At 37.5% G+C, this 21,608-nt stretch overlaps 1 protein-coding gene across 3 annotated transcripts in view; it reads right to left on the minus strand.

The window, feature by feature from the left end:
- Positions 1–661: 661 nt before the first annotated feature.
- The window catches only part of LOC102217667 (raftlin-like), a 141,389-nt gene continuing 120,442 nt past the window's right edge, over positions 662–21,608 (minus strand). For all 3 annotated transcript variants that reach the window (XM_023331039.1, XM_023331038.1, XM_023331040.1), the window contains 3 exons: positions 16,774–16,877; positions 8,964–9,039; positions 662–5,752 (listed from right to left, as the gene is read on the minus strand). In XM_023331039.1, the coding sequence (XP_023186807.1) occupies positions 5,114–5,752; positions 8,964–9,039; positions 16,774–16,877 (819 nt within the window). In that variant the 3' untranslated portion in view covers positions 662–5,113. The remainder of the gene's footprint in view (positions 5,753–8,963; positions 9,040–16,773; positions 16,878–21,608) is intronic.

The raw sequence follows: 21,608 nt of genomic DNA on the forward strand, positions 1-21,608 counted from the left end.
CCATTTGAAATACATGTAGCATTAACTAATTCTGGAGGTTTGTTCCACTAAATCACTCAAAGTTCTTTTCCTGGAAAAGTGCAGTTCCTAATGCTAAGCAGTTGATCCAAGAAATGCAAGGTAAGTTTATTTATATTGTACACTTCAGCTAAAAGTCAGTTCAAAGTGCTTTATTATGTTGAGGATAATGAAATTCAGAGGAGATTAATGTATTGCTAAAGTTCAAAATCTGTAGATAATTACTTTCTTTTTAGAGACATCTTGCAAAAAGTCTGAAACTGAAACTAGATTTCACTCCCCAATGATGTTTTTTATCTGACAAAGTTGTGGCTGAAAAGTGTGTATTCGTTGATGACCACTAGAACAGAGCTCTGGTTGACCTGAAAAGTACAATTTTTTACTTTTTTTTCTAGTTGATTGAAATACTAAATTTGTACTTTTTTCAGCTTATTTCTAATGTCAAGTTGTTCTCAACCGTTCAACAAAGGGAACACTCTGTATTCAAGGGAAGTCAGTATTTCAAAATTTTAATGGTGAACAAGACTCAGATCATATGATCAAATAGTTGAGCTTTGTTTTTTTATTTCCTTTCTGTTTGAAAAACCTAAACAACACAAAAGCTGAACTTTAAATATTGACAAAAAAGACAAGGACACATGTACACATTAAATATAAATCATTTTATAATATACAAATTGTACAGATGCCAGGTACAGTAGGAATGTTGACATACTCAGAATAGGAAAGATAAAGAATACTTTTTCTACATCAATGCAGGTGACACCGGCACATGATCGAAGATACTTAACATTCAAGATGGCAGCTGAGGTGTTAAAAAAATACATCAGAGAGAAAGAAAATCTAACAATACATTTTCCAAAGGCTGTGAGCAAAGCTAAAGTGACAACACAAGAAAAAAATGTGACTGCATCCTATTGTGTTATGTTCTGTCGCTTCTACTTTGTCTGTTTCACATCATTGTAGCACACAGGAAATGAACCATTGCGTTTTTTTATAGCATTACCAAGAGCGATTGCACCAGCGCCACTACTCAGGCTCAGAGACATTTATGCTGATATAAGACAGCAAGCTGTATATTTCTCACACATACTATAAATAGAGGGGAGCACAGATGTATATTTGAGTCTAACATTCGTCAAAGGTCCCCTCCTTTTCACACACGGCAGAGTTAACATGGTTCAGCATCGTTTAGCTGATTAAATGTCAGGTTCTGACTTGCTTTTTGTCTCCCTGTCTGTGTTAACATTAACAGCAGGCAAAAATAATAGAAGAAAAACCATAATTACTCACACTCCCTTGAGCATATTCATGCTAGAGGCTAGACTACACAGCAACCTAAATAGTAAGTTCTTATTGAGGAGACGGTACCCTGCAGGGCTCAGGTAGGGGACAGGGTCAGGTCCTCTGTCAAAGGTTCTGTTGTCCATGCTGTTGAGCCGGAATAAAAAACAGTCAGGTCACTCAGGCTTACCTAAATATCTAATCTGCTCTTCAAACTATGCTTCTGTTGTGGAATATATGGGTAGAAAAACCCAAATGGGAATGCTCAAGTCACAAAAGAAGAAGAAAGCAAGAGCACCGACATTGATTCACAACAGTTAAAATCTCAACATTATCAAGTATTAAAACTCATGAATACATTCATTACACAAAGAGTAATATATTCCAAGCACTTAAGTAATATATTCCAAGCACTTATTACTTTTTCTTTTAATAATTATAGCTTGAAGCTAACTCCAGTCCTCGAGGACTGATGTCCTGTAACTTTTAGATGTGTCCCTGCCTGGGACACCAGAATCAAATCTTCATCATGTGTTCACATTGTACAGAGTTCCACCAATAATTGAATTATTTGATATATGTTTTGCAACATCTTAAAGTTACAATACACAGGCCTCAATAACTGGAGTTTGACATCTCTAAAGTGTTATATTGTGGGCATGTTATAGCTTAGACAATCACAGGGAAGACTGCTCCCTTACCAGGAGACAGTCAATGCCTGCATTTCCATTCAAACTAGAATTACAAAAAAATTGCTTAAGCTTTTAAGTGCTTGGGCTAATTTTAGAAGTGGTGGAGACCTAAATGGAAGTACAAACACTTACAAAATGTAAATTTTGCATAATATGTCCCTTTTATGCATGAATTCAGGTAAATGAGCCCCAAACAAGTACTTACTGCACATACATGGACTTGTGATGCAAGTCATAATTATCAAGGTGAGCAGAATCGAAAGATTGAAACATATCACTCTGGAGGTAATAAATCTACATGAGATTCTGATTAAGTCAAAGCTTTCAATATCCTAATTTATCAATTAAATTAAATTCGACTGAAACTTACGGAAGATAAGAACAGCTCACATTCTTTTGATTATACTAATTTGCTATGAATTAGTATAATAAAAGAAAAGGTTTGAGCTGTTCATTGACCAACTTGAAATAGCATGTTATTTCATGCTGGTCACATTCTGACTAAATGAACTCAGGAGTGTCTATGAAATCTCAATCTGTTAAAAAAACAAGATACAAAGCACTTTAAATAAATATGTCAGGGTGTGCTCATGCAATCTCCTGTTTGTACAGCTGAGAAAAATCCATTCTCACTCAGAAACCTTTGACCTTGGCTGCCATTAGAGATGACCTCATGCTCATAGTCATATTGGAGCAGTAGAGGACAGGGAGCATATGTTTCAAGAGGTCGCTCTTGTAGCGACCCCAAAGCTGAAAGCCAACATCAGCCCTGAGGAGGTAGCTCAAAGCACCAGTCAGCAACACATTTTTTGCAAGCTTTAGCAGAACAAGCAGAGGCAGCATAAAGCCTTTTTTTTACTTGAAAACCAAACATTCACAATCAAGAACATGTCCAAGAAATGTCAGAAAATAATACAAAATGTAATACCTTCTCATGGATAAACATTTTCATCCCTTCACTCTTAACTTCAGGAATAATATCCTCAAAACATCAACCGGAGCAAAACTTTGCTGTTTGACTATAACAAACATATAACACTTAAATCACCAATATGCTGCTATAAAACATTTCTAATAGCAGATTCTGGGCCATTTACAGTATAGTAATAAGGCTAAACTGGTCACAGTTTTATATTCTACTCTACACAAAAACATTTTCCATTTTACATTTAAAGGAATCTCACCAGAGGCAGGAGAGCACTTGAAATTGTGGAGTTTCTTCTCCAGAGAAACCACATATTAATTATCACAACACAAAAAGGATAATTGTGACAAATTATACGAGGACAGCAGGTACTTTTTAATCAGCCAAACGCTAACAGTTTACAAAACAGGTAATACGACGAGGTGCAAGTAATTTTCTAAATCAAGCTTGTCCTCTCCGGTGCAAACGGATCCCCATGACATCCTTTTTAAACGTGAAACTTGACATGTTGAGGTGTTTTGTTGTCAATAACTGCCCCCAACAAGTGACCCCCCCATTATAAATGCATGATTACTGACAGATCCCCCACTGACAAAATCCATTAGCGATCCACAGAGAGCCCCGCTCTGTAAACGTCGCCTCCTCCCTCCCTCTTGTTCCAGCTCTAAAATGGAAAGCCACGCAGAGCCGCGATACGGCACATTATGACTCAGTTAATGTCAGACACTGTGTCCAGTAAGAGGTACGTAAAGAGATGGAGGTAAAGCAACAAAAGAAACCTCTGCAGGAAATGCAGGTTACAAACGACCGTTGCTTTAAACGAACCAATTCGTTTCCGTTATTTGAGTCTTTCACACTCACTGGTCCTTCTTTATTTCTTCTTTATTCCCTTTTTTCACTACAACCTCACTTTCTCCTTCACTGCTCTCACTTCTGGCTTCAATACAGAACAAAGGCAACCCCCGACTACACATTTTATGCAGAAATCCTTTTTCCTGAATGTAAAGCTAACAGAGGAAACTTAACTACTCATCCTGTCCTTGAGGTGCGAACATTCAGCTGAATTTCACTTTCTTGTCTGGCTGGGCTTGGGAATATTATTGGGAACATTCTGTATGCAAGGTAAGCTTAGCACACCATACCAAAGAGTGATTATCGGCTCTCTTTGAAGCACTTGACGGCTTAGAGCTCAGCGTAAACAATGATCTCCACAGCCTGCTTTGGATTGCCTGTCGCAACAAATGCCTTTCCCATCACCTCTAACAGAGCTCTCCTATAAATTTGCTCTGCATCCTGGATCAAAATGTAACAAGGAATGACCTGCAAGAACATTTTCTGGGACTTTTCCTCTCTTTAAAATATCTTTAATGTTGAGGAAACAGACCTGGGTCTTGCCAAGATTTTAGGCAAACTTCATTATCTAAAAGGTGGTGATTTCCTTACGAAGAACTGACACAACCAGAAAACTTGGTCACTCTAGAAAGTCATGTAGCAAAAGTCATTTTCTCTAATTACAAATATGAAAAGATATTGTAATTAGCTCTTTCATAAGGGTTCATGAAGATGGTTGGAGCAACCTGATGTTGGTTAAAAAAAATAATAGAAGAAATCTCAGATGAGCTTCATAAATGGTATCTACTGTAGCTTGTTATCTAAATTTCCAATTTTATCCAAATACTTTTGTTTTGTATATATTTAATGTTTTTAAATCCTCCAGGTACAGCTAGTAAGCTCCATTGACTGTTTACTGGCTAAACCTAAAGCTTAAGCCGTCTATAGTGAATAGTGAGTGTTTAGTGAACAAAGCAGCTCTGGTTTATCTGCCACTCTTACTGGAACCGTGACCAAGTCTTTTTGAGGTTTTTCATCTCACTGTTCTCCTTCTCTTCCTCTGCCTTCCTCCATTCAGTGTTTGGACTCCACATGGACCCGCCTGCAGAGGCATCCCCTGTGTTGTTAAATACATTCAGTATCTGTGGTTATACAATAGAACTGATGTCATGGTCTTCTTTTGTTTAGCTACACTGTTGCAGGTTTTGGGGGAATCATATGTGAGATGGGAGGTTTGGAGGATGCTGCAGCAGTGCAGAGGAACCTTTCCTCCCACTCCCACTTCAATTTGGATTCAGGAATCAGTTTTTAAGAGAGGAATTTAAGAGGTATGATTGGGAAAAGCTCGACTTGCATGGTGCTACTACTGAGCCTCCATTGGGCTTGGGTCTGTGGTTGCTGGATCTGCCACAGTCTCCTTTGCGATAACCTCCACTGGTTCCCCTGTTTTGATTTCATTCTCTTCACCGTCATCTTTCTCTTCATCTGTTTCTATCCCATTTTCTATCACAGATTCAACTTTTGAAGTGCCCTCAAGCTCCTTTTCTTTGGTCTCACTCTGTGTCTCTACAGTCACAACTGTTTCATTGATCTCCTCGACCTCCTCCATTCCTGATGGCTCTCCATTGTCTTCCGATACCTCTCCATCTGGAGCTTTGCTTTCTGTCTCCTCGGTGCAGTTTTCTGCTACTTTGTCTTCACTTTTCTCTGGTTCATCTTTCCGTGTGACTTTCTCGATGCTGATTACCATCCCTGCATCAGCCTTTTTATCTTCTTCACACCTTATCTTCCTCTCTTTCTTGGATTTGCCTGCTGCCTCTACCTGTGCTGCATTTGTGCTTCCAGTCACAGTCTTTTCCTCTTCCTTGCCAACTTTCTCTCTGTCATCAGCGATCTTCAGATCCTCAGAATCCTTCTCAATTATTGTCTTTTTCTTCTTGTTCTTCGCCACATCCTTGATGCAGTTTTTGTTGGACTTGCTTCGGGCCTTGAAGATTAGTTTCTGAAACATTTATGGCATGTTAGTTAGACAATATTCTCGTCCACAGAGCAGACAGAGCAGTAGACACAGACTTAATTAAGAACGGATCACAGCAGATCTAATATTGAGATGAAATAACTTAGTAATTTAAACAAAACAGAGCAGGAAATTGAGGCCATGGTGGGTGGGTGTTGGCTGATTATTGGTGGCCTTGAGAACATCCATTTGAACAAACAAGCAGATGAAAACATTATATCTGGTTACATACAGTTATGTGAAAATTGCCAATGCCAATTCATATTAGGTTCTTTATTTAGAAATGCCTAACCTTATTTTGTGTATATCTCTGGAAAAGAAAATAATTAAATTTTACTTAAACAATGAAAAATTAACCTAGCTTTACTCATTAAACAAAAGATATCAAATATTTATTTTCCATAGGATAAAATGGACAGTATCTATAATGGCTGGTCTTACTCCCTTTAACTTGAGTGAGAAGGTTTTACCAGGCTACATTCTTTGTGGCAAACTTCAATCTGGCCTTTGTGTTTTTTCTGAAAGTGCAAAGGCAAACCTCCTAGGAAAGTTACACTTTTGCAGTCGTTTTCTGACATTACATGCTTTTTTTTTTTTAAAGGACCTTGTGGTTGCTTTCAGGTGAAACTTAGACGAACAGACCTAGACATGTCGGCTGCCGTCTTGAATGCCCTGACAGTGAATTAGCTGATTTCAAATTCTTTTGAGGCCTCTGTAAATCCCCTACCAGGCTCATAAGCTCCTACAATCTTCTTCTTGAAGGCCTGAGACGGCTCTTTCCATGTTTTAGTGGTGATAACTCCTACTTTAGCCGTCAGGAAAACAACAAATTAAATGTCAGAGGTTTAAATAGTAAAAATATACTTCAATACGTTTAGTAAAGATTTTCTAAAATGTGGATCTGAAACAATACAGCTGGGTGTGATTCTATCAAAAGCAGTAATTAATGTCAGGATGCCTTAATTTATTACTCACCAGAAACAGTTTATTTTAAATTACATTTAACAAAAGTTTTAAAGACTATTTTCTTCCATTTTAATTGGATTGGATTTTTTAGTGTTGCTAAATAGACATGAAATATTTCCACATTCAAATGTGTTTCCTAGCATGTCCTATATTCTTATATGAGTGTAAAGATCACAACATAGAGCAATGTCAGAAAGACAGACTAAGGAATAGGTAAAAAAAAAAAAAAACGTAACTACAACTATTTTACAGGTTTTTGATACAGAAAAGTGTTCGTGAGACATGGTTAGACTAAACCCAGAGTAAAAAATTCAACATGAATTAATTTCACTGCAGAAACAGGTAAGCTTCAGATGTTATCACAGCTGTTTGGGGTCTACAGAAAAGCGTTAACACCAAATGGTTATCAAAATAACACATTTTTCAGCTGCTGGAGCCTTCCTCATATCTGAAACAAAAACATGCTGGTTTAAATTTGTTCACACTGTGTATGTTTATGTACATAAATCAAAAACAGCTGCAGTGCTGAAGCTGGAAAAAGTGATGTTGGTTTTAGATGGTGAATAATGAAAAGGAGGACTAGAGGTAGAGCCTTTTGCGCCTGAAATCTGTAGTTTTAGAGGCAGATGTGGCTGTTAACATCACATCTGATTACATAAGAATGACTCCTCAAGCTTTGGCTAATTCTAACAAAAAATAAACAATAGTTATAGAGCCACTGACAGAAAGAGTTAAGTACCCAAATAAAGTGGTGACAAGTTCATGTGATTGTATTCCAGAGGGTCAATTGGTAACAGAGTTGACGTCTTGGTGCAGCAGTACGAGGGTCTGGTTCCCTCATGGGTCTGGATTTGGTGGAGAACAGAATCAGTCACCTATTGTAAATTCTCTTGTGGTGCAACTCATTCACAGCTGCCTCAGTGCAGTAATGTGAAGCTAAATTAAGCATGTGGTAAATTAAGCAACTTTGTCCCAGGATTGCACTGCTGCGCTCATTAGTTTTCATGACATTTAGATTTTTAAGAAAAACAACCTTTCTTTCATATTTCAGAAGTGTAGCCTACAAAGTTAATATTTTTAGAATCCATTTACTTTAATGTTAGTATATCTCGTTAACATGGTAGTTTTGGCCTCAAAAATATGGTATTTCCAATAAATCCTGTGATACTTAGATATCCCGAGCTTTTTTCTGCCTTGAGCGTAGCATTGCAATAATAATTCTCAGATTACTCAGTTTTTCACCAGCCTTGAACACATAATTTGATTTGTGAATCCCTAGTAGTTAGAAAGTCTCAAAAGCGCAGCCAAAGTGAACTGTGCGCTCGGTTTAACCGATCCATCCACATCTGCTGATTTGTACAAGTAGTGTATTGCTACTTGTGCAGTTTTGAAACGTGTCAGTTTAAGAAGCTGTTTGCACAAAATGTTGATGTACGCATTTATACACGGTGTTATGCACATTTGTGAATTATGTTGCACCCTTACAAATCTTGTTATATGTTGCTAAATTAGTTTCAAAAAGACTGTGGGTCTTTTCTAGACTAATTTTGCTCCAAAGAAAAGTATGAGAAAGGAATTCCCTCTGCCTCGAGTTTTGTTCTTATTGTCCTTAAAGAACTCACACACATGATTCTAGGAGCAACTTCAGTTAATCTACATACAACTTCAGAATGACTTGCTGTCTCTCCTCTGTTTCATCACAACATGACAGTTCTCCCTTGGTGCCATCTGGGTTGAGAAATGTTTTGCTGAAGAAATTTCAGAAAAAGAAATGGCAAGAAATTTCTTCTTGCACCACTGTATTATCTGGTTGCTCCACATGCAAACGAGTGGAAAGTTCTGAACCCTCATGAAAACAAACAATGCAACCCCTTTCAATTTTCATAAAGACTGTGAAAGTAACGTCACTACTTGTGTATTTTGTGCGTATTACTCCTTGCAAATCAAATCACTCACATACCTGCCATTGGTTTGCAAACCTCAGAGAAATTTGACTTTCTTCCAGGTGCTTAGCTCTACATTTGGTCAGTGAGTTTAATTTCAACAGTAAGGATACTGGGTTATCTTCCCATCTGGTCTGATTAAAATTTGGATTTCAATAAAGCAGTAGAACAACTCCACTTAAGACAAATGTTTAGCAGTCTCTAACCGATTTTAGTTATGAAAGGGATAAGATGGTTGTTTTCATCATAAAGATTACAAATACACAGAAAAGTCAGAGATGTTGTACCTTGGATTCCCTCTTCTTCCGGCTAACAATCGGTCTCTGCAGGAAAACGATCTGCTTGGTGGACAGACTTCCATCGCTGACAGACAAGAAGAAAAGAGAGATAGGAGGAAAAGTGAGAAACAATCAGTGCTGTTCTTCAAACACATTCTGACTGATTTACAGATTTTAAATCCTTGGGTGTATATGTTTTGTCAGACTCTGTATAATTTATTGTTGTTTTGTTTTCAAAAATGTTTTTCTAAGCCTCCAAGATGAATGTGGTCCAGTGATAACACACATTGGCCATCTATCAACATAGTCAATTGACTGCTCATGCTTCACCCTTTTATCTGACAGATTAAAGACAAAATGCTCAGATTTGTAGCTCAACCTCTTCACCACTGTCATCCGTCAGTGTCACTTCCACCCTTTATTGTACTTCATGTTTTAATGGATGAAAGCGGAGAGTGCAACTTCTGAGCATCTTCTTCTCTTTGTTGCTTCCCCAAAATGTAATCCTCCACCCTCTTTTCCTGTCACAGTCCTGCATTCTGAGAGGGATAATCTTCACAAGTACTCCTGCTGACAGATTAATCATGGCAGAAAATGCAGATTTTATTATTGAGTGGGCTTTCTTTGTCTCTCACACTCATTCTCGCCCTTCTGTTGGCTCATCCCTGTCAGGTTTAGTCCTTTTGTTTGCCAAATTTGTGCTCTAAAAGTAACTGCCAGCTGAAGTTTGTAGCTTTGCCTTCAATGTTAGGCTAATTTGTGACATCATTGTTTATTATTTTGGCATGTGCTACTATATTTATCTCTTTTTGTCACACTTATGCTTTATATCAACAAAATGCTTTCAATAGCAAACAAAGATAGCCTGAGTTAATATTAAATTCATTTTCCAAAAGATCATTTTGCTTTGTAAGGAAAATAAGGATGTTTTCGTGATGGCACGGTGGACTCAGTTCGATTTGGGACTAAAATTGCTAATTTTTTACATTACCAGCTGCAGCGATTCACTTTCACACCACACTGTGTCAAACAAACCAAACCCTTTGAAGAACCTATTCCCCCCGTCGCCTGAAATGGTGCTGCACCAAGAAGAAATTACATGAAAACATCTGCAGAAGACACTGAGCGCATCTTCCTACTTTCCAACATGTAAACAAAAATAGGGTAACGTCAAATTATACAGGTTGTAGGATTTTTCTACAATTTTTCTACATTTTTCTCTCTAGCGTTAGACTCTAGCGTTTATTTTGGTTGTATTGAACTAGAATGCCCTGGGCTGGATTCCACATCCAGCCCTGAGTTATCCAATTAACTTTAGCTGATTTGCAGCTGTAAATTGACTCTAAACATAAAAGTTGCATCAAGCTTTTGGTTCAACAGGAATTAAGTTTTTACGTCACTGTGTAAAAATTTTCATCCACTCTTCCTTGCAGAATTGTTAAATTCATTGCAGGGTTTTGTGCAATAACAGCTCCCTTAATAACATGCCTCTGCACTTCATTGAGATTGAAGTCCAAACTTTGACTATGCCACTCCAAAACCTTTGACTTTTTTAGCCATTCAGAGGTGAATTTGCTTAAATACTTTGGAACATTTTCCTGCTTCATAACCCAAGTGTGCTTTGGCTACAGATTATAAACTGATGAGTGAACATTCTCTTTGAGCATTTTCTGGTAGAGAGCAGAATTTCTAGTTCATTTATACAACAAATCTTTTTTTTGCCAAATGTGTTGTAGAAAAAAAGTGTTAGATTTTTGTTTTCTCTTTGGTCACCAGACGTTTATGCTTTGGGATTCTCTTTTTAGTCTCCTTCTTGTTGAATCTTGACCTCTGACCTTAATGGAAATAATTAAGACCTATTTTTAGACCTTTAGATGTTGCTATGGTATTTTTGTTAACCATTCTAAATGAGTGATTAATGAGCTTTTGGAGGAATTCTGGTAGACTTGTAATTTGCTGGAATGGTTAGTCACTGCTTTATGTTTTATCAGCTTGTGGATAATGTCTCTCACTGTGGTTAGCTGGAGTCACAGAGCCTTGGAGATGAATTTGTAACTCTTCTCAGTTTATAATCTCTAGATGTTTGGGGATCAAACCTCCCCACAGCCTTATTTTGTATGTATGCACCAAAAATGTAAAAGCAGAAAAATCTATAAGGAGGTTTATACTTTTTCACTGTAATGTACCAAGTGAGGGGAAATATTGGATCATTTCTAAAACCTAGATGGCTGCTGATCATTGCACTGTATGAAAGATGGCAGGTTTTACGATTGCTGCAGATCCCTTCAAAGCCTGCGACAAATCTTCCCTCTCTCAACATGAAATGGACTCACAGAGGGCTCACTATCTAAACCATCCAAAGCCCTTTTTCCATTACCTCCTTCCTTCCACCGTTTATCCATAAACTATTTTCTGGGCTGTCAAGGATGCTGGATGACTTTGCGGTGAATCAAAGCTGATAACTAACGGGCAAAAAGCCCCCAGGCCATTAAACTAGAAAGGAGTGAGATGTCTTAGGAAATTACAGGCCCTCGCTGAACCTACTCCTGGCTGTCAGCGTCAGCTGCTCTGCTACATCTTCATGTTGTGCAGAACAGAGGCAGCCTGTGGCTGTTTTTGTGTTGTAAATGCAACTGTTGATAGCTTAATTTGTTACAGACGAAAGAACATAAAAACCCCAGTAAAAATTTAAAATAAAATAAAAACACTTGAAGCAAACTTTCTATCCAGAAGATATTTCACCCATTAAGATAAAACATTTTTATTCCAGTTTCTGGGAAAGGGTTGCACAGTGATACGGTAAATTAAATCGTTCAATCAAAAATGATGAGGCATAACCAATGGACTGGTAACCTGTCCAGGATGTACTCTGCCTCTCAACCAATGACTACTGGAGATTGGCAACAATGGATGGATAAATGAAGGTGCAGATTTAGCTTGAAGCTCATCTTCATCATCATTGAAGTCTCTTGATTAGGAAGGAGAAGATTAGGAGTTTGGGGTTTCTGTGACAGTTGACAAAAGACTTGACAAATTCAACAATGTTCAAAAGAAAACTTGTGGTATAAACAGTGTAGGGGTTGAGGAAAAACATAAATATAGTGGATATGTTAACTTAGGTTTATGAGCAGCGCCACACCTCAGTCATGCCTCTAATTACCCAGCAGTCTACTTCTACCCAGTTCATCTACTTATCACTCCATCATCTTCCTTCAACTCCACCACCATTTACCCTCAACTGGACATCCTCTCATCTCATAACCTCCTCCTCGTCATTTTCATTCACTTCTCTTTGGTCCAGGATAGAGCACGATGTACCAAGTTGGTTGGGAAAAGTCAATTTCCTAAACACTGCACTACCACACTTGGTTTCCTCTTCTGAGTATGAAGAACAAGGTTATAAATAGGGATAAAGAGGATGAATGCCAAGCGTGGATCTACTTGTTACATCTATGTAGAGAAAACAATGAGAAAAAAGTGAGAGAAAGATGAGTGGGGAATAATGATTATGTAACCAGATGAGGCCTCAGAGGAATAACGGATGAAAAGAAGGAGAAATGTAAGAAAGGTTTGAAAAAGTGAGTTCTGAATGTGCTGCACAGTGGCGCAGTTGGTAGCACTGTTGCCTTGCAGCAAGAAGGTCCTGGGTTCGATTCCCGGCCCGGGTCTTTCTGCATGGAGTTTGCATGTTCTCCCTGTGCATGCGTGGGTTCTCTCCGGGTACTCCGGCTTCCTCCCACAGTCCAAAAACATGACTGTTAGGTTAATTGGTCTATCTAAATTCTCCCTAGAGATGAGTGTGTGTGTGAATGGTTGTTTGTCCTGTATGTCTTTGTGTTGCCCTGCGACAGACTGGCGACCTGTCCAGGGTGTACCCCGCCTCCCGCCCGGAACGTAGCTGGAGATAGGCACCAGCAACCCTCCCGACCCCATTAGGGACAAAGGGTGACCAGAAAATGGATGGATGGATGGATGGAGTTCTGAATGTAGATGAAGATGAAGTTTTAAGAAATTGAGTAGGGAGGAGGAAAGGATAAACGGAGCCGGGTTATGAGCTGAGGTAAACTCGTCAGGTGAATCAAGTTGCAGGTATGGCTTGGCTTTGATCCCAAAACCTTAGATAACGCTTTGTCATTAAAATATTACCTTTGTGTCAACTTTCTTATTCTTTGTTGTTTTCTGGTCCTTTGTAATGGAGCAAAATTCACATTAACTGTAGTTAATGGTTCCAAAATGTAATTACCATCTACATTAATTGAGTATGGTGAACATGAACGCCTGCTACAAGAATTAATGTTGTGTGGAGAAGCCGCTGAGCTCCACTTTTGCATTAATTTCAGCCACCGCTGAGATCACTGACACTCATCCGACCCCCTCCAGATGAAGTGCAGCCCTGGAAGCCTCTAAGACAACAAGCAGCACGCACATTTACTTGTTAAAAATGAAGAAGTCGCTTCAAAAACAAGTGTAATGGCTGCTGCTAATCTGAAAACGATCATCAAGCATTACTTCAGCGCACAGAATACTTTTTTTAGGCGCCGAGAGAAACGAGCTCCATCTTGTTCTGTATCTAGGCCGAGTGTGATTAATTAACCGTGTTCTTTTGTGTTGGGGCGTTTTCAAAAAGATGAGACAAGGGGTTGTTGGGGAAAATAAAAACAAAAGATGAAAATAAAGAGGCAATTAATCAGTTGTGTTCTAAAAGAGCAGTGAACATGAGCAGCTGAGCAGAAGGTTGGGCAAATAATCCGTCACAGTGCTGATGGAAACATTGCCTGTCTCAAAGCCTTACTACTTCGTTATGGCTAACAGTTCTGATTGTGCATAGACAAAATGAAGCTACAGTAACAATAATTGGAAAAACAGCTACTTTTTGTAAGGACCTGTGTAAAAATGATGTCTTGTATAGTCATAGTATAAAAAGGGGTCATATTTGAAAAGTTAAATCCAATGTCTGGCATCAGATTCTCCTTTGGATTTCCCTCTTCTTCTTTTTCTTAATTAACTTAACAGGGTTTTTCTTTAACATGAAGTTCAAATGAAAGCATATGTGAAATTATTTACCTTCAATTTTTACCTCAGAATTTATTTTGGGTAATTTAAAAGTAACTTTTTTAGATACTTCTTCACTTATTTCAGTCAACTGCCTTACTATTTACTTGAGATGACCCATGTTGTGTCGACACATTCCAGACGACTAAAGATCAATATAAAATTGAAATTTTAGGCACAAAGATATGATGTGTTCACATTTCTTTAGTTAAATCTGTGACAAATAGTTTGACAGAGAGAAAATTTGGATTTATGCTCCAACAAGATGAATCTCAAATAGTTATTTGCTGAAAACTAAAGGCCCTTTTTGTTATTTATTCTTTATTTAAGAGAATTTTCAGCGACCATTAATTTGTTGTAGATTGTTTTCACAGACCTTACACATTTACTCATTAATAAGATGGCATTGACCTTGGCTGACAACCACAGGTAAAAGCTGCCATTCAATGGAAACAAATGTCTCAGGGTTAAAAGTTTAAATTGTGAGCAGGTTTGACTTTAGCGTTGTTTCTGCAGCAATTAAAGCTGGGTGTAAACTGTTTTGATCTGTTCTAGTAAATTTTCATAGAAAATCAGCTAAAATGTTTTGAGTATCACTTTTCAAATCTTTTCTCAGATTCTCAACTAAATTTATGCTTACAGGCTTTGATCTAAACCATTCCCTTTCCACCCTTGATCGTATGGTTATGGTTGCTTTCCCCCTCGAAGGCAAACCGCCGGGCTAGTCTCAAGTTTTATGCAATCTCTTTCCTTCTAGTACTCCTCTGCAGCTCGATTCATCTTACCATCTCTGATTAATGCTCTCTTTTCACAGCCTGTCAGTTTAAGTGGATGGCCATGTGGTGGCAGATTAACAGATGTGCAAACGCTTATTTTCAGATGATGCTCCTTAAAATGTCCAATGCTTGATCTATTATTTTAGAACCTAACCCTGATTTAAACTTCTACACGTTATCTCTGACACGTCTGCTGCATTCCTCGGTCTCCATGATGCTGTAAGTTGACTGATGTTCTCCATCCCTGAATGCAAAAGCACACCACATTTTTCAGTTTTTTTTATTTTTAAAAATGTTGGATACCATGGTATGGTTCTTCCACTTAACAATTATTTATGCTTGTCTACAACATAAAATCCTAATAAAGTACATTGAAGTTTATGGCAGTGATGTGATTAAATGTGGAAAAGGTTAAGGGTTGTGAATACCTTTGCAAAGCATAGTCTGTTATTATTAATATGCATTTGGGTCAAACTGTGCTAAAACAATAAAACCAATTTCATCTTCAATAACTATAATGTGTTGCTGCCTGCTTGTCTCATAAATTCAGAAAATGGGGAAATATCTCTTTTAGAATAATTATCTAATCATAAAAAAGAGTTTTGCTTTACTTTTTAGTAAATTATTTCTAAATGGTGTCCAATGTTTTGATAGTAAATGTTTGTTCAAGGCTTGAGTCAATTTAACACTTTTTGTATTGTACTGTATGTATTGTTGATTGTACAGCTTCTTAAGTTAGGCTTCTCTGTAACTCTATTTTGTTGCATGATTATTCTCTGCTTTTCTAGCTTTAAACTACATGTATACTTTATGCTTGTTCTTTGTACTCTGCAGCATCTTCGGAGTATGTCAGACTACTTCATTAAATCATCACCATTCTGAGTCAATGCGATGCTTTACTGTGTGTCTGACAACAAGCGAGGCCGTTTGACCATAAGCGGATGTACACTCATATAGCATCTGGGAGTGATGAGTCAGCGCAGGCTTCGCAGAGGAACCGTTACAGTTCTGCGAACAGATTTTCCACTGAACAGAGCCGCTGCTTGTCAACAGACACACACAGACAGCTGCAGCAGCTGACACATAGTCAGGTTAACTTCTCTGAAAGGTTGTCGGATTCATCTGAAGACTTGACTTGTGCATATATTATAAGTCTAGTTTTTCTCTGAAAAACTGCTAGTTGGTTTTAAAAATAGCTTCACACAAAGTAGAAAGCCTAGTTTTCATCTTTTCTTCTTCAGTTCCCCTTTAGCTTGGGGACTGAGCTAATTGTCATCACAGGTGGAAATTGATGTTTTATGTAGATTTACTATATGTAGACAATATAAATATAATTAACCAAGACGCTGTGAAGTTGTAAAGGCGATCAGAAAGAGAGGGGAAAAATCTATACTGATTTTATTTTCTAGCAGGAATTGACAATTTCCCACAGTGCCAAATTACCAAAACCTGCTTTAGTGATTTAGTGTGCTGATCAAGCACAGTGGTATTACTGTGCTTGATTAGCAATCAAACTTTTCGAGCAACCTTTTCAAACATGTTAAGATTACTGTGGTACAAAAATATGTGTCTTTTGCATTCCTTGTTCTTGTGCATGATTTTATACTACTAACATGTTTGAAATAAATAAATAAACAAACAAACAAACTGGTCTGCATTAACTCCGTACAGAATAAACTGGGTAATGTCAAGTGGAAGATGAAATACATGCTACACCACAGGAATTCACCGTTTTGTACTGAATTATTCAAGTCAGCTACCTTTTCAACTATGCTATTATTTATGTAGTATCTGATGTTTAAAAAAACCCAAGCAAAACAACAGTATAACAACAACAAACGCATGTTAAGTGAGCAAAAATCTAAAATACTGAGCTTTTTGTGATGGTAAAATCTGTCAAAAGAGCATCAAGTATCCTGTCCTAAGTGCTCCTGCACTTCTCAGGGTTGTCAACAGATGTCAGTAGAGGTCAAAAATCACTTGAAAATTACCTGTTAGTTCTGATTACAGGAGTTGGCAGTACGCATGTGAGTCTCCATCCATATGTGGCCAGTGACTGAAGTAGAGGAACGTAATCAGTTTTCACCTGCAAACCCTGTGGATGAAAAAAAAAGTCTGTTACAACGTGCAATCAAAAACACACACCCTTAAACTGGAGTATAATCATCAGAGTTTGTCTCTCAAAACCCAAAGCACACAATGTGTTGGAAGTGTGCTCATTGTACTACAGGCTGTATTCTTACTATGATTTCAGAGCTACAAGAAAAATAAGTATGACATGCAATCAAACTCTGTCAGCTGTGCCTGGGATATCAGCTGAAAAAATACAGTTCCTCTCAGATATGACGGCTTTAATATACTGAATGTGTACTGTCTGTTTTCAAAGCAACGCACACAGAAGCGAAAAAACCCTGTGACATAAATCAACCACTGCAGAAACTCCCTGGCTGCCACGAGTCAACATGGAAACCATCTTTATTCATGACAGGCGTTTTGTCAGTGCACCGAGTCCTTGTGTGTGTGAGAGAGCTCACAATGTGCTAAACATTTTAATAGTGTTTGAGGTTAAATGAGCCATGGCTGCATAGTCATAGATTTAAATCAAACATTTTTAATGGTTATTTTGACTTCTGTCTGAAGAGAAATCCCCCAATAGATGAACTTCTAGAGCACACAAACTCAATCAGTGTAGAGCGGAAGTGCGTGTGTGGTTTGCCGTCGTGCCATGCCGAAAATGAAAAACCACAACGCGTGTCACTCGGAAGCTGGCACACAAAAGGACACTTCAGTAAGCACAAACAAACCTTGTTCTGATTAATTTTGACATAGTGAATGATGCAAAATAGCTTTCATTTTAAAGAGGAAACGGAAAATCTTTTACAAATTCATAATTAAAAACTAACACTACAACAAAATGAATTCTGCAATGAGTCAAAGAGGCAGCCTAACGTAAGAATCGTTCACCACAAGAGTATTCATAGTCTGCAAACCAACTGTAAGAGGTAAAAGACTTAAGTAAAAGAGAGAAGCTGTCACACCTACACGAGCAAGATTACTGGTCTACTGAGAGTAGAAATTGTTTCCATTCAAAGTTGGACCTGTCAAAGTTTCCCATGAATGTACTTGTTCACTTTAACTCACCAGTCTTACAAAAGCAGCCATCACAGATTTCTCAGAGAATCTGGTAACCAAAATGTCAGGCTAGTAATTTAGTGATAGACATGTAAGGTTTGGAGGTTATTTAATGTCCAAAAACCTACAACTCTGTCCCCTAGAAACAGTAGAGCACCATTCAGAGGCTAAAGCTTTTCAGATCATGATGTTCCAAACCTATTGTTTAAATTCACTCTGACATGCTCACAACCATAAAGAGTCATGTTATAAAGTTTTACAAGAATAGTTTGAATAAGATGCCTAATTTAAAGTTAAAAAGAATGTGTCTTTTATATTTTTTAAATACACCCTTTTTAATGTTAACAATACTAAGCTTAGAGATATGTTTATTTATTGTTGAATGTGTATATAAGAACATATATAATTTTGTGTGCATTCCCTCTCAGAAATGGGTATTTCTGAGATCCAAAGTCAGACAAATCAAACAGAATACCTGCCAAAAATGTAATTATGACTTGGAGACCTGAAGGTTCACAAGTCACTTTATGTTCAATATCCGATATGGCTGCTACACGCTTAATAGGTTCATTTTCTGATTGTTTGAATCACTTTCTTTTTATATTTGGCATTTACTGGCTACATCCAACTCTTGTTTTTTATCTTATCTTGGTTTTCAGATATGACTCAGAAAATGTTGCATCTGAACTAAAATTCTTTTAATCACTCAAATCTGATTCATAGTTTAGGCATGAATCAGAAATACATCTATTCACAGCTGTTATTTAGACAAATGGTTTAACAAAGCTCCCTTCTCTAAAAGCAATCTAAACTTAGACTGAAAATAACTTTTAAAATGTCTGTAAACAATAAAATAAATATGCCAGACAATGTGATCTGAGACTCAGACACTATTGTTTGAATTAGTAACATAAACTAACTTTATGTTTTTGCAGCATGATACATAATGATATAAATTTGGGGGAAATACAATATTCAGCACTTTAGACTTGTAGGTACATTTTTTGAGAAAAGTAGTAGACAGAACAAGATATTTACAGTGTAATGATGGATGGAAACCTATTGTAATATAAAGTGTTTTTAAGTAATTAAGCTCTACAGAACTTTCATTGATAACAAGATGTAATCTTGGAAATTCATCAGAGAAAGATAATGTGTTTTTTTTCCAGAAGACAATGTCAACTCTGTAGCAAGCATCATAATTTCTAACCAGAACTACTTCCAAGACTTCGTCTGTGACCAAGTTTGACATGCCTGGTCTGATGAGGAACTAAATTTTAGTTGTATTTGTAATAACAACAAAAACATTAGCGATACTCATAACCAGTCTTCGATTTATGCTTCCTATGTATAGTTCAATGAAGAGAGGACACGATTAGTAACAGACTAGTTCCAATATTTCAGCTAAACAGGCCTGGATGGATTTCTAAAACCAATCCGAGACAAATAGAAAAATGTTCACTTTAAAAAATATATAAACTACATAATTTAACCAAAATGTCTTTGAATGACTTAGACATCATTTAGATGCTCACTGGGAAGGAAGCAAACAAGTCTTTTACAGAGAAAGGAAGCAGATTATTTATACTCAGTAGAGGTAATTGCTCGAAGGAGTAAACACTTAAAGAAGATATGTGAGTGAGGGAAGTGAGGAGACACATTAGCCTAATGAAAAGCTCCCATTAACAACAGCCACACTGGTTATGCTGGCAAAGAAACCACAGTCAACAACCACTTCTCTAGAGACCAGCACAGTGTTGCAGCTACAACACTTAATTTACATCAGCCTACAGTCAGCTAAAGCTTAAGTAATTTACAGTTCACAGTCTCTGTGAACGGTTTCTAAACAAACAAGTCCACAAACGATCACAATGTTAAAAACTGTTAAGCTACTGGGAAAACGTTTTAAACCACCATTTGCTTCTCAATGGGCTTAGATCTTTCAAAATACTTCTTTCCCTACATGCTTTTCTAGGGTCCAGCTAACAACTTCAGTAAGAAAGAAAAAAATTACTTATCTCACCACTATGCATTCTTTTTAATATTTAGTTTTTGACCCAAGATCTACCTTTTCAGACCAATTTAACACCAATAGGTGCAATGGCTAAAAAGAGAAGGAAAAGCACACAAATTCAGAACCCCCACCTACCTAAGGTTGGTAACTGGAAGCTGTAGGTGAGGCATAACAGCTATCTGCTACAACAACAGCAAGGTGACCAATTCCAGTCAGGATAAAAAAATATATTTTTTACATATTTGTTCAAACTGTCACTATGTCGTGACAGTATGGTATGAGACAGGCAATCTGTAAAAAAACTGAGCCAGTTTGCTATCTCCAAGTGCTCCCATGCTACCGAGAAACAACCAATCAGAGCTTGGGGGTGGGTCTTAATGCTGTAGGCTGGTTAGCATGGCCACTGCTGACGGTAGATAAATGGTTTTCCTGTAATGGTGAGTTGTTGCTTGGGCATTAGCACATTTAGCAGCGAGTACATGAGTTTGATTGACAGAGCTAAGACCCTCCTCCTGGCTCTGATTGGTTGTGTTTGGTCAAGACCTGTGTACTCAGATGGGAATAGTAGCTCAGGGAGGAGGAAATTGATCTTTTCACAGATTATGTGTCTCACACATGGAGACAGCTTTAACAAATATGTAAAAATCATATATTTTTTTAATGAAAGTTACATACTGCAGCTTTAAGCAGAAATACCAAAATGTGTGGCTGGTAGGAGCCAACAAAGTCAACATTAAATTGGGCTAATTTAAACTAAAGTAAAATTTAATTAAGTTAAGATTAGATCAAGTAAGCTGAGATAACGGCATAACTTGTTTAATTTAATTTAATAACTTGTACCGTAGGGTTATACTGTGATGCAGTTGTTGCCACAGTGACGGGGTTTCTGATCCCAGGCCAGGTTTGAATCATTCTTCATACTCTGCAAGTTCTACCCAGGCATCACGGATTTCTCTCCAGATCAGAAATGAATAACATATTAAATACTTGACAAGCTACTATCCTTCTAAAAATGCTTAGTACGGTCTGGTTTACCTCCAAGTTTATCAGTAAAGAGAAACAAAAATGCATCAACTTTCCTAATCATCTACTGCATTTTGAGAGCTTTTGAGAGCTCTTAAATCTTCTTTCTTTTGCTGTCATGTTGTGTGGTATGTTGGAGTATTTTATGCATCCAATTAAAGAAATGGGAACATGTAGAGATTTCTTATGCCAGTCTGATTAATGAGTCAGAGTTAAGTGGCTTAATCATGAGCATCCATCCATAAAAATGTTGAACAGAAGACAAGTAAGGAAGAGAAGCGGTGATATTGATCCAAAAACTATTGATCAGCATCAGTTAAAAAGACTGCAATGAAGTCTACCTGTTTGGAAGGAAAATATGACTCTGGTTCTTACACTGCACTTTCTACAGTTCAGTGACATCAATTACTAAACATATGTTGATCAAGGTGCAGAGCTCATCATTTTCCCAAGCACTTAGGAGATTACACAACTTAATATTTTTCTTCCACATATTATTGACCAAACTGACAAAATGAACAAACAGCTCAGAAAGTTGAAACAGGCTCTAAGTTGCTAATCATTAGAAGACAAACTACTGCTATTTATCTGACTGTACTTCCAAAGGCTCTAAAGAAGCACATCAACATTTTCTGTGGTTTACATTGGACTCTCTCT

This window comes from Xiphophorus maculatus, chromosome 3 (genome assembly GCF_002775205.1).
Source record: "Xiphophorus maculatus strain JP 163 A chromosome 3, X_maculatus-5.0-male, whole genome shotgun sequence".
Lineage (NCBI taxonomy): Eukaryota > Metazoa > Chordata > Actinopteri > Cyprinodontiformes > Poeciliidae > Xiphophorus > Xiphophorus maculatus.